The 17,692-nt window shown below is 37.2% G+C and overlaps 1 protein-coding gene across 4 annotated transcripts in view; it reads right to left on the bottom strand.

The window, feature by feature from the left end:
- carmil3 (capping protein regulator and myosin 1 linker 3) overlaps positions 1-17,692 on the bottom strand; it is an 87,582-nt gene that overhangs the window by 31,377 nt on the left and 38,513 nt on the right. For all 4 annotated transcript variants that reach the window (XM_048162812.1, XM_048162816.1, XM_048162814.1 and 1 more), the window contains 6 exons: positions 13,209-13,286; positions 12,896-12,972; positions 6,970-7,074; positions 4,182-4,251; positions 1,400-1,481; positions 1,181-1,277 (listed from right to left, as the gene is read on the bottom strand). In XM_048162812.1, coding sequence (XP_048018769.1) covers positions 1,181-1,277; positions 1,400-1,481; positions 4,182-4,251; positions 6,970-7,074; positions 12,896-12,972; positions 13,209-13,286 — 509 coding nt within the window. The remainder of the gene's footprint in view (positions 1-1,180; positions 1,278-1,399; positions 1,482-4,181; positions 4,252-6,969; positions 7,075-12,895; positions 12,973-13,208; positions 13,287-17,692) is intronic.

The following is a 17,692-nucleotide window of genomic DNA, read 5'->3' as shown; positions in this document are numbered from 1 at the left end:
TGAGTTCTGTTAGTTAATTAGTTTCCATAGTTACTCATTAGTTCCTCACCTGTTCTTAGTTCTGTTGATTACTCTGTCGGTGTATTTAAACCCTTAGTTTCCTCTGTTTATTGTTCCGTGTCATTGTTGGTTTATGGGGGGTTTTATATGCTGTTTCCTCGTAATCTCCTGAGTGTTCCCTGTTGGATTTGGATTTATTAAAGACTGTTTTTTTTTTTTATATATTCTCGGTAGCACTTTATTTTACAGTCCTGATCTGCATGTACTTACTATGTACTTATTATAGCAATTCCAATAACTGGGTAATAACTAGGTACTAACCCTGAACCTATCCCTAAACCTAACCTTAACTCACGTAGTTATGTTATATTATCAGTACTTTCTTGGGTAATTATACTGTAAGTACACATACAGTAAAATAAAGTTTAACCATATTTTCCTGCATTGTGCGCTTTCTACAGCAACCACTGTGACAAATATAAGAAGCTTGAGTGTGTGTAGCGAGACAGACTCAATTACATCATGTGCAATGCTTCAGAGTAGTGGGTGGTCCCTGCTGAGATGATTTGTTTGCTGCAACTCTCTGATTGGTAGATCTTTCTTCCCCGGGTTACGGGTAGTGCAGTTTATCACCTGGAATTTGTCTATTAAATCTGATTTTTTTTTAAATGATGTTGTAACTACGCTGACTGATAGCTTCAACAGAAACATTTACCATCCATTAATAACCTCAGAGCTCATTGTAGGTCTGTCTTGAAAGGTTTATATTGTTAAAAACATATTTTCACCAGCCTGGAGAACTCACTCCTTTTCAAATCTGACAATTTAGACCATTTAGACAGCTCAAATAACATTTTTTACTGTAGGATTCATGTAAGTGCTTTGACAAAAATATGAGTTTCACATTTCCCACTTGCCTACGGGGCTTCCATTGTAAGTGTACAGCTGTAAACACATTTTCAGTTTTTTGGCAATCGACAGCATGCCACAGATGTTGCTGATAGAGCTAAAGCTGTATTGACCCTTCAGGCGCTTATCTTCAAACTGCTACAGGCAGCTAGTAAAAATGCTCATGTACTGTAAGTCACTTTGAAAACATTGCATCTGAACACAAATAAACATATACATATGTCTCTGTTTGCTCTATGATGTGTGTCTCTCTCAGTCCGGGAATAAGTACCTGCCCTTGATGTTAAAGTTCTTGCCCAGCAGCAGGTGTTTGAGGGACGGGTGTCTGGAGAAGGCAGGAATGACACAGAGGAGATCAGCATCCAGCCCTGAAATGAACAGGCAGAGTCAACAGAGACTGAAGCAAACGCAACTGAGGGGAAAGAGATGGGCTGAAGGTCAGTGGGAGCAGACAAAAGCCTCCTTTCATTTATGCAGTTAGACATCTCACCGTTGTCTGAGATGTCCAGTGTGCTGATGCAGGAGACTCTGGGGAAAAGGTCCTGTATTATTCCCGCTCCAGCAGACCTGAGCTGAGAGGCAGACAAACGGAGAGAATGAAAAAGAGATGGACACACAGGGTAGATAGAGAAAGCGAACACTCAAAGGCTCAAACATGTATAATTTATACTGTATGCACTTATATATTTCCAATAGCTCAACTGAAAGAGCATGTTACTACCAACACCAAGGTCATAGGATCAATTTCAAGTGCTGAAAAATAATATATTAATACACAGTCTGCCAAATAAAAACATTTTAGGCCTTTTCATTCGTTATTTTGAGACCAGGGCTAGTTGTCACCTTTTACTCCAGTGGATATTTCTTTAGGTAGATTTTCTGTGAAGAAACATTAAGTATTGTTTTGTTATTCTAAAACAGTCCAATCATCTACGTCAAAAATGAAGGAGATCCGGAATGACTCATCCATTAGAAATAGCTCTGCACATTTACAGTGCATACTGAATAGAGCAGCAGTTTTGGACTAATTTATGGCTATTTAGAATTTATTATTTCTTACTTTTACAAAACTGCCAGAACTTTGCAATAGTTATATCAAGAAATATTTCATTTCATAGCCATTCAAGCCATGTTGGCAACTAAAAAGTTACAAAAAAAAGCTACTAAACAGTTACACCATTATTACGCAGGTTGACATTTTTAGATATGACACTAAGGCCCTGTTTCCACCTGGTATTAAGATGCGTTTTGTTCAGTCGGATCACAAGTAGATGAGGGAGACACATTTCCATTTGCACCCGGTGTTTTAATATGTTTTGTCCACTTTCAACCACTTCTGTCCTGATTTCTTCGAGGGGAGGGTCTATGGGCGGGTAAAAGTAGGATTTTTTTCAAATTTTTCGATCTAATGGATAACATAAGCTTGCACAATTTACATATGAACATGAAAGGAGACGACGGAAAACATACAGAGAGCATCAGCTTTCGTTTCTGCTCTGACAGCCGCAAGACTGCTGTGAGTGTGTGTCAAATCAGGAATGATGAGAGAACATTGTGCTTGGTACATTTTTCGTCTTCAAACGAAATTTGGGTCTTCAGCCGACAAAGTTTAAATCCCGTCTGGCTAGTGCACTTCCCATAATGTTTACGCATTAGGTCAGTACCCAGAGTAGGTGGTCTTTTGTGGCTGTTTGAACACATTCAACCACATGAGCGTTTACACTACGAAAGCAATCCGGTTGAATTTGTTTTTGATTACCTCTGGAAGTGGTTGAAAGTGGAAAAGCTTAAACCGTTTTAGACCCCGTTTACACCTGTATTTAGCGTGTGACCCACTTGTGATCCGATCGACCAAAACGCATCTTAATACCAGGTGTAAACAGGGCCTATAAGGGGTAAGTTGTCACAACAGAACCTGTCATTAAACAGCATATAGGCCTTTAAGCTAAATTTAAACTGTAAAACAATTCATGCATCAGCAAACAAAAAAGGAAAAATTGGGGTGTTGAAATGAATCGTTTCTATGATGCATCGCGATGTGAACGTGGATGATTCTGCACCGATGCAGACCATAATCGATTATAGCCTATTGACAGCATTGCCAGGTTTTCACAACAAAACTGCTTCTCAAAATTAGCCCAAAACTAGCCCAATTGTGTTATGGTGGGTCCCCTGGTAAAAATCGCATCCCATGGGGTAAAATCCAAGTTTTTTGGTGGGGTTCCCCTGGTAAAATTTGCATTCCAGGGGCTAAATATCACATTATTAGGGTCGCTTCAACTTGCGGACATGTAAAATAACCCATGGCAACACTGCCTACTTGGAAAACCGCAGACTTGGCAACACTGCCAACTGAAGTTTCTCTGACGTCATGCGTTGCATATGTGCTTCTTGTGCTAGCGTAAAATGGTGGAAGGAAGCTAAACACTAAAGCGAGTAATAAAAAATGCACCCACTATTTTAACATTTACAGCATGCAAGTGTCTGCATGCGAGTGTGTGTGCGCGAGTGTGCGTGAACGAGTGTGTGTGTGACTGTGTATGAGCATTATTGTAACTTAAGGACAGTACTTGACCGTTTCATGCATTTTTAGTATGTACTAGTGTTATGTACACGAGTTCTAAATGCTCCTGTCGTCTGCTGTGTTCAGAGGTAAGTTTTGTTTAATGTTTAAAGTGTACTTTCTTGGAACCGATAAAATAAAAAGAGAGTTCATATATCTGACTGCTTGTATTCATTGCTGAAAATGTAGCCATCTGCAGTAATATTGAAAATTGAGGATGCAATGTATTGTGGAATCAAGAATCGTTGACATGAAAATTGTAATCGAATTGAATCGTGAGACCAGTGACGATTCACACCCCTAAAAAAAGACATGCAAAAAAAAATTTGATTTGGCCAACAAAAATTATAATTACTAAATTGAATGAAATATAAAATCCCTGACATGAAGCCAACATGCAAAATATACTGATATAGTGTGACAATTAACATTAAATAATAATGTCACAGTTTTGAAATTTGCGGAAATGTTAGTTTATGATTTGATTTCTGAGAACGAATAAAACAATTGCATGAAGGCAAAATAAGGCAATGCAGAAATAAACACACATTCTGAAAAGAAACCTTCAAACACTTTCTGTGTGACTAATTCAGTGGCCGACACACAGTAAGGTGACCACAGACTGAAAGATCTACAGCCAACAGAGAGAAGGACAGGCGTTTATAGAGCTCAATCCAGGTTTAGGGCCACAACAGGGGGGATGGGGTACCTCACAGCCGCTGATGTCCAGGTGTAGGTCAGTGATGTGAGGATTGGATGAAAGCCCAAGGAACAAAGCCCTGTGAACAAACACATGGACGTCGCCATTACTGACAGCATTACATGCCTCATTGAAGAGACTTAGCATTCTATTATGTGCTTCCATGGCTGATCTCCATAATAAATCAAATCAGAAAAGGTCTATATGGACACCGTCAAAGCGTTACGCAGGTCTTAAAGGATTAAGGGGAAAAGAGCTTAGAGATTAGTTCGACTCCTCTGGTGTGGGCCGGTGGTGTTGACAGAAGAGAGCTAAAGTCAGGTGCTCAGCTGGGTGTGACAGCCCGTCTTGCGCTCGGTTTGTGTTTGTGACCAGGGAGGAGGTATGACCCTGTTTGAAATGCTTCATTTGAAAACATTCCAGCTTTCCTAAAATAGCAGCTGCGTGAACATCTTGATTCTGACCTCAGTTAGGGGTGCAGAGCTCTAAAACTAGAAATGAATCCCAAGAGAGTTCTTCTAGTGGGCTTTTCACGCCCAAGATTGTTAACCCTTTAATGAATACATCCAGATGAAAAAATTATGAAATATGATTCGCAGTTTGTGTTTTTTTTAAGTAATAATAATGACAGACTCAACTAATTATTTATTATGAGCCTCTATCAAAGAATTGAGATGTCCATTAATAGTAAAAGTCATATATTATCTATAATCTCATTCAAAAGTTTAGGGTAAGAATAGTAGTAGTAAAAATGGTAATAAATGTAGCTACGAGCAGCAATTATCGGTGTTCAAGCGCTTTAAGGCCTTTAAGCACATGCGTAAAAAGGTCTAATGTTTTAATTGGCAAGCCTGTAACCATCACCATCATAGATGGAAAAGACCATTTACAGCCAATGCAGGCAAATTACCATTGGAAATATATGGTCAGAAAATCTCCAATATTTAATGAACGATTTGATGGACAGCAGCGGTCCTAAAGGCAAAGTTGCTCAGAATGAGGAGTTCAATTCATGTGGTATGAATGTCGTGGGTGTGTGCGAAAAATCACGTGATATACAATCCTTTACACGTGAAAAACCCAAAGGCGCCCCTGGGGGCCGATTTCTTTAGAATTTCTCACAGGCCTCTAGGGCCGTGAGTCAAACAGGCCCAGCGAGTTTCATTATAATCAGCCTCTGTTAACCTTGTCTACTAGCTGCTCAAACTTCATTGGCCACCGCTGGCCATATTTTTCGAGATACACAAATGTCCTCAAAGGCATTATTGGCACCTTGGACAAAGACACCGCACCCCAATTTTCAAGTCAATCTTTGGATTGTGTAGTTATAGCCATTTTTACATTTTTTCTATGTTATAGTGCCACCAAGTGGCTAGTCGTCCTTTTTCACAAGACCAGGTGAGCTCTTACATAGGTGTGCTGAGTTTGGTGAAAATAATCTAATTCTGTTCATGAATTATAGCCATTTTAGTAAAAAAGGCTCCTCCCACTTCAAACGTTTTGGTGGCCCTTAGGGACTGTGAATTAAAATTTCAACTTTTTTTTGATAATTATTGACAATCAGATTCCAGAGAATGTTGCTGCACTAGTTTGGTTCAGATCGGGCCAAAAACCTAGGACTAACTTGCAAAAGTAGGTTTTTCAAAAAATCCAAAATGCCCGAAAATTTCCGTCCTGAGCCAAGGTTATATTCCAATGATATAAGACACTTGAGCCTATGCTCAACAGTTTAGGAGTTATGAGCGATTTTGTACTTTTGACCACTGTAGCGCCCCATCAGGTTGATCAGGTGAGCCTTGGTGACGTTGTAGATGGTGAGAGTACTACCAACCCTCAAAGTTTCAAGTCTCTACGACTTACGGTTTGGTCTGCCCGATCACTTTTAGGGGAGAATGCTGATCCTTGGAAATTTTAACAATTACAAAAGGGTTTCAGTGATACGTGCTTGACCCCCTAATAATAGTAGTAATTTTTTGTATTCAGATATTACACACAACTATTTTTTAACACTGATAATAATATGAAATGCTTTTTGAGCACCAAATCTGCACTGAAAACTGTTATAACGGCCGCTGAAATTTATATATTAGCATTTATTTGAAATTGTAATAACATTTCACAGTATTACTGTATTTTTGATCAAATAAATGCAGATTTTGTGAGCACTGCAGAACAAGAAAGTACTTTACCACTAATGGACCCTTTAGCTGAACAAGTTTTCCAAAAATTATTACTTATAGTACACGCTACACTTTTTACTTGTACACTACACAGGGGATGTGGTTGACTTGATCTGTTCAGCAAACCATTCAAATCTATATTACATCAAAAAATATGCCTGCCTTTAAAAATTCAGGAAAGTGAGTGCCTTCATGCTGAGATGAAAACTGTATATTCTTGAAAACTGCAGTGATAACTAAAGATTAAAGGGACAGTTCACCCAGGAATGAAAACACTGTCATCATTTAAACTCAGAAGATATTATGAGAAATGTCTCAGTGTTTTTGTTTTGTTTTTTCATACAATGGAAGTCAATGGTCAAACGGTTTGGTTACCCACAATACCTTATGACTCACATAACATGACTCACAATATGGGTTAATTTGACATGGTAAAGCTAAAAACATCTCAAACCAGCCTAACGTGGTTAGCTTGTCTCCCAAAATGTGAAAATCTGGTTTGTTGGATTTAGAGAAGGCACTTGGTAAGTTAGACTGGGAAACCACCTAAACCAGATTAAATCAGCTAAGCCAGTGTTAACTGCAGCATGAAAAGCCAGAACGCCGACCGGGCTCACCTCAGAACGTCGGGAGGCATCTTCATAGACGCCAGACTGATGTGAGTGAGGCTGAACGCTGAACTGAAGAACTGACGGAAGGAAGGAAGTGTCTCTCTCACTTTCCTAAAAGGGTGACAGAAATGAAGGGGAGACTTTTATCCATAATACATCATACCATGCTTCACAAAACCCTGAGCAAGAGGCCAGAAAAAGGCTCAAAAGTATTCCCTCTGGCTTATTACAGAAAGAGTCGTTTGTATCTCTATTACATGTTGAACATTTTAACAAGCTGTCTTAGTTTATGGCATAAAACATTGGACTAGACAAATAAATAATATGGGTGAGACATAACTAGACAGGAAAAATGAGAAAAAGACAGTCAGTGAGGGATACTGGGGGTCTAAAAACATGACAGTTCATGATAGCATTTCTGTGTTTGACAGTGACACTATCATTTAAGAGCGAGAGAGAAGGAAGACTATGTGGTGTAAACGTGTTAACAAGAGCAGAGAGTGTTAAGGGAACATTCCCATTTAATATTCATGAGCTCTCTGTCTTATCAGCTCAAACAGATTTACATTGCTGCCTTCACATGGCACTAGCGTAACCAGATTTACTCATACACATGCGCCCACACTCCTCGTATGGAGATGCCCATGTGTGCAGTGGTTCTGTGATTGGATGTGCACGTTTCTGAGTGCTCACACTCACAAGTGTGGGAGTTTAAGTGGGAGTTTGAGAGAGGATGAAATTAGCACTAGGAAAAAGAGGCTACAGTTGTGTCCCAAATAACACACTATACACTTATACTTGTATTAATGTGCTCAACCTTGTAGTGTATGAATTTTAAAAGGTTATTTTGTCTGTTAGCCCAGCCCTCTATGGACACACTGCTTGAGCTTGAGCTTGAGTCGCCATTGGCTAGTAATTTTTTTTAGTTTGCTCGCCAGACACTTTACATGGAATGCAAAAACAATGCAAACGTAAAAAAAAAAAAAAATCAACAAAAATATATACATTTAAAATGCTATTAAAGTCAAGTAAACAAATAATGTAATAAAATAAGGTTAAATAATCAAGAAATAGCACAAATAAACAATAGAAAAGATGCCAATTAAATAAACAGTGCTTTTCAGACAGATCTAACAGTAGTTAGATACAGATTAGGTGCAGAAATTGAATAAAGAAATCAAACGTAAAATAACACTGGATAGTCTTCAATGTATAAATTAAATATAGACTGATCCTTATTAAAGTTACAAAAGTTATTCAGTCAAAATCATTGAGTGATTTTTTGCAGTGAGTCTATTGTTGGATTAAGACTAATGCACGGATCCAATATACTGTTACACACACGTTTACTTTCTGTTTACATTCACTTAAGACATAACTGACTGTTTACTAGGATACTAACCAAGATGGGCATAATTTTGCGTGAAACTGTCCGTTCAAACGGAAGACGTGAAAGAGAGCACAATTCAGTATTCGCGTGCTGTCAGACGCGGCTTTCTGGGCGCGCACTTCGGATGTGGTGGGCACACACAAAACTTTTCACATAGCCTGCGCGAATTATCTTTTGAATCTTCTTGCGCTTGAATGTTTAAATTGGCAAGGCTTAAAGGTCCCCTAGAATCAAAAATTTAATTTACCTTGGCATAGTTGAATAACAAGAGTTCAGTACATGGAAAAGATATACGTTGAGTTTCAAACTCCATTGCTTCCTCCTTCTTATATAAATCTCATTTGTTTAAAAGACCTCCGGAAAACAGGCGAATCTCAACATAAGACCGACTGTTACGTAACAGTCGGGATCATTAATATGTACGCCCCCAATATTTGCATATGCCAGCTCATGTTCAAGGCATTAGACAAACCAGTATTAACATCTGGATCTGTGCACAGCTGAATCATGGTAAGCAAGCAAGAACAATAGCGAAAAATGGCAGATGGAGCAATAATAACTGACATGATCCATGAAATCATGATATTTTTAGTGATATTTGTAAATTGTCTTTCTAAATGTTTTGTTAGCATGTTGCTAATGTACTGTTAAATGTGGTTAAAGTTACCATCGTTTCTTATTGTATTCACGAAGACAAGAGCCGTCGCTATTTTCATTTTTAAACACTTGCAGTCTGTATAATTCATAAACACAACTTCATCCTTTATAAATCTCTCCAACAGTGTAGCATTAGCCCGTTAGCCACAGAGCATATAGCCTCAAACTCATTCAGAATCAAATGTAAACATCCAAATAAATACTATATTCACAGGAATCCATGCATGCATGCAGCATGAATGACAAACATCTTGTAAAGATCCATTTGAGGGTTATATTAGCTGTGTGAACTTTGTTTATGCACTGTATAACTGCACTTATAGTCGAGAGCTCGGGAGGGCAGGGAGCGAGAGATTTAAAGGGGCTGCGCAGCCTGAATCGGTGCATAGTTAATGATGCCCCAAAATAGGCAGTTAAAAAAATTAATTAAAAAAAATATATGGGGTATTTTGAGCTGAAACTTCACAGACACATTCAGGGGACACCTACGGCACCTTTAAAAACATGTGCAAATAAAAACACATGCAAACTTTCAGGACAACGCAGCACTGGTCCGATCGGGACAGTGACAGTTCTGTCAACGAGCCCTGCATGTGCTTTCTCTTTCTCATGTAAAGCTCAGCAGGCAATGAAATTATATCTGCGTTAAACTTATTTTTTGCCTAACAGGCGACTGATATCGTGCAATTTACTAGCTATTGGCTAATAAAAGACATTTTTTTTTGTTACTTTGTTTAGTCAAGGAATTTGGACGCATATGTGACTTATTTACTCACATTGTAGAGGGTTGTAGCCCTTCCCCCTTTGATGCGAAATTAAAGCTGCGACAGTTGAGTGCATGAAGTGTCCAACATTCCACATTTTGAAATTTTAAAGTTCACTTTTTCTATTTGGAATTTTCAGTGTGAACACACTACTCACTATTTATACTATATAACGGCATATAATAGTGCATAAGTATGCAAATTGGGATGCACCTTATGTTTGCGATAGCATACTACTCTTATTATTGCTGCGTTATATAGCATGCATGCTGAGCACAATATGCAACGGCCTACTACATTTGCCAGAAAATAGAATTAAAGCCTATTCACACTCTGAATGATAACAATAAAGATAATAAATATAATGATATCTATGTTAACGTTCACACCAATCAGTGCACAATAATGTTCTGATTATTATAAGCGTTATGTTGTCTGCCGCTTTAAATGCTCAAGCTCTTTAAAGTGGAGTGGATTTTGATTGGCTGCCAATGTTTTTTTTTATCATTTATCAGCTGGAATAAATTGTTCTGTAAGTGATTCCAATGAGATTGTTCCTCTGTGTTGTTTTTGTTATAGATGTGGTGTAGAATTACTCTTAGAATTAGAATGATTATTAAAACTTTATAGTTATAGTTATAGTATCAGCACACTGTATAGAATACTGTATCCCACAATCCTTCACTTGACCTTTCATTTCCTGTCAGATGAATGAACCGAAAGTAATACAAAACTATGTTTGTCTCTCTCTTGACTCAATATTTGATCTGACTGACATTTTCACACAAAATTGGATTAATAAAAGAAAGTTTGAAGGTCATGTGACAATGCATACTGCTGTTTGAAACTTAATATTTCTTCATAAGGTGTTCTGATACACTTACCATATTCAACAAATATTAGATAAACAATATTGCACAGTATTTCAATCCCAACACAACCAAAAAAGAGTTTCAATCTTCAGACACCCAATCATCTTCAAAAACGCATCCCTCTGCAAAGTCAAACCCAATTAAGAACAAACACATTTGCAGGAGGTGCAAAGGATGAAGAAATCTTCCAAACTGAACAAGAAGTTCAGCTAAAATTAGCCTCATTTTTCAGAGTTTCTTGTAATGCCGTTAACGTGCCGAGAGGGGAGATGGAATTGCTGTTCGGGTTCAGAGGGAGTCAGACAGGAAGACGGATCATTGTATTTCAGTATCTTCTCAGCCTACAGCTTCTCACATGCATGCACACATGCACTTTACTTGCCATACCATAGGCATCTGTTGTAAAGCTAATTATAGATTATTGGTAGAATTTAAAAAAAGACATTATTTACTTAATTTATGAGCTTTTTCCAAATCAGGTTTTGAAAGATTTGGCTCACTTTTGGGGATAATTTTGTCATCTGATGCTGTTACAGTAGCTGTATTACCATCTGTGCACCACACAGGTCCATCAGCTCTATCTGATCACTCATGTCCCAGTTTAACTCATAATGTATTTCTGCAGGCACTTTTCCCTGCTGGTAAACCCACTTACAACCAGCTTCTGATGGTACAGTAGTTAAATCCAGCTGGTACAAGCTGATCATTGATGGTTGCTAACAGCTCCAAGCTGGTCTAGATGTTTGATGAGGAAAAGTATGAGCAGACCAGATGTTGACCTGTTAAACCACCTTTGACAAACAAGCAACCTTGTTCTGCACTACAAAAACATTTGTCTTATTTTCCAGTATCATCATTAAAACAGAATATAGTTTCTTGAGAAGCAAAATTGTGCAAAATAAAACACGCTTGTGTTATTTTTTTTTTAAACTTTTTTTTTTACTCACTAAATTTGATATATATATACAGTCAAACCAAAACATTTGAACCTTGAACATTTCATTCATTAATTCAGTTTATTCACTATAGTTTAAAAAATATGACAAGTTCTCTCAGAGTTAAACTGTGTCAGAAAATTAATCTTAATTATGTCAGATAACACTTAAGCAAAACATGGTCAGGTCAAAGTGTCTGAATAATTTTTTAATCCAAATTTTTATCAATTTTACTGTTAGTCCACAGTATGAAGAATTTTTGGGCATAATATGTCACAGTTTACTTTATTTTGCTATCCTCACTTACATAAATGAACTATAGTGTCCTGCACCCACTAGTAAAATATATCAAAAATATCAAAAATGTCTGAATAATTTTTGGTTTGACTATATAGTCAATTTTCTGTAACAAAATATAAAAGAAAAAAGAATGACCATTTAGGCTAAAATATAATCTTTATTTGACTATTTTATCTTTGTTATTTAAAAAAAAACAAAGATGCACATTACAAATACAATGTAATATACAAAAGAAAGGTTTATTTAACAGTAGTATTCAAGTAAGAAATTGAATAAACAATGTAAAAATAAAACACTACATAGACTTCACTGTATAAATTATATATGATTCTTATTAAAGCTACTGAAGTTATTCAGTGAAGAGCAGTTAGTGATTTTATCTTTGTCTTTTGATGTCTGATTAGCGTTATTGACAAGCGGCAGCATGTTTATTATTAGGCTGCTGTCACTTTAAGACCTCATGCACGGATCTAATATACAGACACGCATTCGGTTTTCTCTTTACGTACACTCAAGACATAACCTACTGTGTTTATGTAAACCTTGTGTGTAATTAACAGTTTAAGTGCAATAAGAAACGAAAGATAACTCAGTTTAGTACTCACATGCTGTTGGCATGCAAATAATAAACTTTTGTGATTGTGAATAAATCATCTGCGTTAATGTGATGTAAATATATGTTGAGTACGTTGAGGGAGACATTTTAATGACATGTTCACAATCCAACATCATGATATATCACACCCCTAACTTTGCTTCACCTTGTTTTGATATTTTTACTGAAAAACAAGACAAAATACTGATTAATGTAAAAACCTCAGGCACTTTAAACCGGTTTAGTTTCCAGTAGGATTCTACTTTTGGTTAAATTCATGGAAGGAGTAGAAAGTGAGGAGGAACTCAACTGACTCAAACTGACTCGTGATGATGTGCGAGGTTGAGGCTCACCTGTGAGATCGACTCAAAAAGTGACAGATTATCATGCGAGAGCAGGTGGGAGGCAGTTTAGCTCACCTGTGAGAAAAGGAGTTTTTGGACAGGTTCAAGTAGGAGAGATCGGCACAGCAGCCCCGCAGCAGAGCTCCAAATAGCTGAGAGGAAATGGAAAGACAATGTAGGAAAAAAGAGAGGGAAGGAGATTGGCAGCAAAAGAATGATGAAAATGAGCATAATTCTGTAATTTAGGACCATTATATGTGACAGAAATATCAATATGAAATCAGAGATAAATTGTAGCCTCGCATCCTGGGTGCAATGACATAAATCATGGTGAGTAAAAAGCAGTTTGGCAATAACAAATTCAGAAGGATGAGGTCTGTCAACTCACAGAGTCTACGGTACAGTCAGTGCCTGACAGGTCCAAATGCACCAGGCAGTTCGGCTGAGCCAGAAACAGGTACAGATTCTACAATGAGGAAGAAGAAGCATTGAGGCTGTTAATAATGGTGTGTGTATTGTGTACCTGCCTCTGTATACTGTGTGAGTGAGTTATTTTCAGTATTTTTGTGTGTCCTCACAAAGAAATCAAAACCAGGAAAACATTGTGAAGACACTAGCTCCATCCTGACACATACAGACTCTTAAAATAAATATAGGCTATACCTAATATAAATATAAAACATAATTGTTTCCCAAAATGTATCATCTATTAATCTGATTTCCTGCACAGAAGCCTTCTCGTTTTGTGCTTTGAAGCTGGGTTTAAGTTTTCAACTTTTAAATTCAATGCTAACAGATAATTATTTAAATACATATTTGCCCCAATGTACCTACTTTTTTAGTAATGTCACGATCACCAGCCCTTTATATATATTGAACAAAATCAACTAGCTAGTCACGACTTCTGAAACTGTATTTTCAACAACACTGGTGAATGATGTCATGCAGGTGGTGGAGTAATAACCTCTTTAAATGAATCCGTTTGAGATCGAATTGATGCTAGATTTTTGTATGGACATGGCATCTGAGGACTAATTCTCATTTTTCTCAGTTATTTTGCTTTATTTCCAGATTCAATCATAAGATCGTTCTTACGTACCAGAGCATATACGAACATGCACACTCTTCAAAAATGGTGCTTACAATCTCTTAACAAAATAAAATATGTAAATGACATTTACATATATTCGAAATAAAAGATACACATTGTGCTTGATGTCAGCTAGCTTATTTTGCTCAAGATAATGATTTATTAAGTCCACATGTCATAAAAACAAGAAACTATGCTTCTAACCACAGCTCGAGAGCTGCCGTTCCTACCAAGTTCGTTTGAACTATGGTTTCAATAAACACCAAATCGTTGAACTATGTTAGTAACAATGTAACCTGCGATGTTAGTTGGCTAACAATGCTTTTGGGAAACACACCCCAGAGTGTTGCTGACAGACTGGAAAGAGAGGAGCTGACAATGACAAATATGTGAAAAATAAGGTTTTTGTGTTTTGTTTTGTTTTTCAAAAGCATGAAAACCTGGGGCCCATTTCAATAAGGAGGTTTAACCAACTCTGAGTTGAAACTTGAACTCTGAGTTGACTTACCCTGAAATGGGAAACTTTGAGTTTTCTGTTTCAGAACAGCTGAATTGAGTTAGTTCAGTCGACTCTGAGTAGGTTGACCACGACTATGAAAAACCATCATCAATGGAGCTCCAATATTACGATTCACCATGGCAACAGCACATGACAAAATGACGTCCGCATACCGTCCGAGTCAATGTTTAATTCTTATCACTGTTTTAATATCAAAGGTGAAAACTGGCAGAATGGTAAGTTATTGAACTAATATTCATTTTCATGGTATCCCACATTTTATATTTTTTATTTTAATAATTTAATATGCATAAAAAAATAATTTAATAGGATGCAATAATTAGCAATAATCATTATTAAACACTCGTTAGGCAATTTACTTCCACTTTTAGAACATTTTCTTAATTTTTATTGAAAATAAATGCCTTTCTGATGTCATGGGAAAAGGAAAAATAGCGAGCTCGGCAGAAGGCGGATTCGAACCCGGTCAATCGCATCACAAGTTAATTCTCCACGCCCAACACGCTACTGCTTACACCACTGAAGCCATTATTCATAAGCAATGTTTTTAACCTTGTGTGACATTGATGGTCTACTGTAAATTTGCATTTAGTAATAGACACTCCAAATAATCTTGTTTTCCGTTTGCATTGAGATTATTTTTATTACCACACTGGCAGATATTGATCATTTTACTTAAGTAAAATGCACTTAATTTAGATCCCCCCAGGAAACATGACTAAATATCTTATAGCCTATCATTTTCTTATATAGAAAATCCATCCTAATTTAAGAATTTTCAGATATTTGTACTTGAAATAGGACAAAAAATACACAGTAAGAAAAGCATTTTTGCAGCATGAACGAATGAATGAACTACTTAAACATCACTTGCACTTTGAAAAGGGGGAGGAGACCGAAGGAAACTCTGGGTTTACTGAAGAAAACCTGCTCCCGACCAGGTTAGGTTCGCAGAGTAAGTTACCATGGTAACTGAGTCTGAGAATAAGTTACTTCTCTTTCAGAAATGGGTTTGACTTACCCTGCTTTCTCAGGTTTGACATACCTCCCATTCTGAAACGGAAAACCCAGAGTTTCCCTCATATCAGGGTTAACATACTCAGAGTTCTCACTTAACCTCATTTCTGAAACGGGCCCCTGTTCTAGTAGAACCCAAAACCAAAATCACGATTTTGTAAAAGGGCATAATATGGCCTCTTTAAGAACACTAGGGGCCTTATCATTCACCCGGCGCAATGCAACGGCAGGCGCAATGCAGGTGTTTTTTTGCTAGTTTCAGCACAACGCAGTTATCATTTTCACATCCAGCACCACGTTGTTTAAATAGCAAATGTACTTGTGCCCATCTGTGCACCCATGGGCGTGCTGGTCTGAAAAGGAGGTGTGTTCAGGTGCATTGTTGGCGTGTTGCTATTTTGAGGCAACTGAAAACGATTGCACCACTGACCACCAAAAACCTGCTCTAAAGTCAATGACAGAATTTTTTTTTCCTTTTTGTTATTTAAAGGGCGCGTCAGTAATAAGCATCTGGCTTTTAAAGGGAATGGGAGATGAGACTCTGATAGGTTTATTGCACGTTACACCCAAAACACATCCATGACTCATTAAGAGACTAGGTACAACCCTTTTGGACCATGCGCCTGGTGCATGCTTTTCCATCATTAAACTAGCAAAAGAGAATTCGGACAAGCCCTAAGTGCACCTGTGCCATGCACTTTAGATCATTACAGTTTTTCTCCATTGGTTTGGCTCATTTCTTGAAACAGAAATTACATTCTCAAAACAACATGGACAAACCTCCAAACCACTTGGCAATTGTTCACAACAGAATTGATTTTCTCATTCATTTCATCAAATTGCAAATGTCTAAGTACACGTCTCAATGTCTCAGTACATCTTTGCAAATGATTACAGTTTTTCTTGATTGTTTACACACTCTGAAAGCATGTCTCATACTCTCAGAACTCTACACACAAATCAAAAAACACACACACAATGGGCAAAACCCCTCAATTCTCCTGCAAAATGAAACTTTACATTCAAAACAATGTTCTTTCTTCTCAAAATGGTATTTTGTTTTCAAATGACACACACAAACCATCATATGAATAGACATTTATAAGAACCAGTTGAACACTGATGTGCTCTATGTAAAACACTATGATGAATGGAAAACACTTCTCCATTCATCATAATGACTTTGGTCTTTATTTGGTTCAGTGTTACACTTACTACAGACAGTACATACATAAGTGTGTTGTAAAATATTTGTAGTATATATATATATGCACATACAGTGGTATACATACAAAACAACAGAAGAATTTACTGTATACAGTTACAGTAAAAAAAAAAAAACTATGCTGCTCTGCCTCTGTTTCCATTGTTGGCATCCATTGCTCCAAAACAGAAGAGCTCACCTGTTGCCCTTTTATGCTAAAGCTCTGTTTGCTAATTGTAAAAATGTGTGACAGGTGTTTGCCCATGTGATGAGTCAGTGTGCATATTTGAATGGCAGTGTGTTCCTTGTGAAAACAAGAGATTTTTCTGCCTGAAAATTGTGCCAAATGCAGAGAATTGTGTGTAGTGTTTTGAAAAAAGTGTGTTTTAGAACTGCAATGTGAGTGTAAAGCAGGAATTGTGCTTGTAGTTTAGCAGAATTGGTTCAGGGGGTTGGTGCATGAGTTACATGTTGTGGTCATTGTGTCTCAAGTACCAATATTTGTGTGTAAACAATTGAGAAAAACTGTAAGTACAGGTAGAATACATTTAGCACAATTTCCAAGTGAATTGATCTTGTTGATCTAAACTGATTGTTGATTCTCAGTCTAATGGTTGTTCGCTCCAAAACGTGTCAGCGTCATTTCATTGTATAAGTCATCACGTGCACAATAGTCTGTTCAATTGTCAAAATTAGTCAAGAACATAATACCATGAATACTTTTCATATTTTCATTGTTTTTTGTTTGTGTGTTTATATTACAGTATATTATGCTGTATACATTTTCTTTTTACTCTGATATATGGAAGTTACTTTATGTGTGTGAATGATAATGGTTACAATTTCCTTGGCAGTATGAGTGCAATGTGTGATGTCAAACCTTGGAGGCTACTTTTACCCTAAAATCCTATTTCTTTTTTTCAGCTTTATAAACAATTGTATGAAAAACAGTACAGTAACCATTGTCAATGAAGGACTGGGCTAAGACTGAAAGGTGGACATGAGGGATATTTCAATGGACCTCTGCCATAATGACAAAAC

This window comes from Megalobrama amblycephala, linkage group LG17 (genome assembly GCF_018812025.1).
Source record: "Megalobrama amblycephala isolate DHTTF-2021 linkage group LG17, ASM1881202v1, whole genome shotgun sequence".
Lineage (NCBI taxonomy): Eukaryota > Metazoa > Chordata > Actinopteri > Cypriniformes > Xenocyprididae > Megalobrama > Megalobrama amblycephala.
The sequence above is the reverse complement of the archived record's forward strand: the minus strand, read 5'-3'. Positions and strand labels throughout refer to the sequence as shown.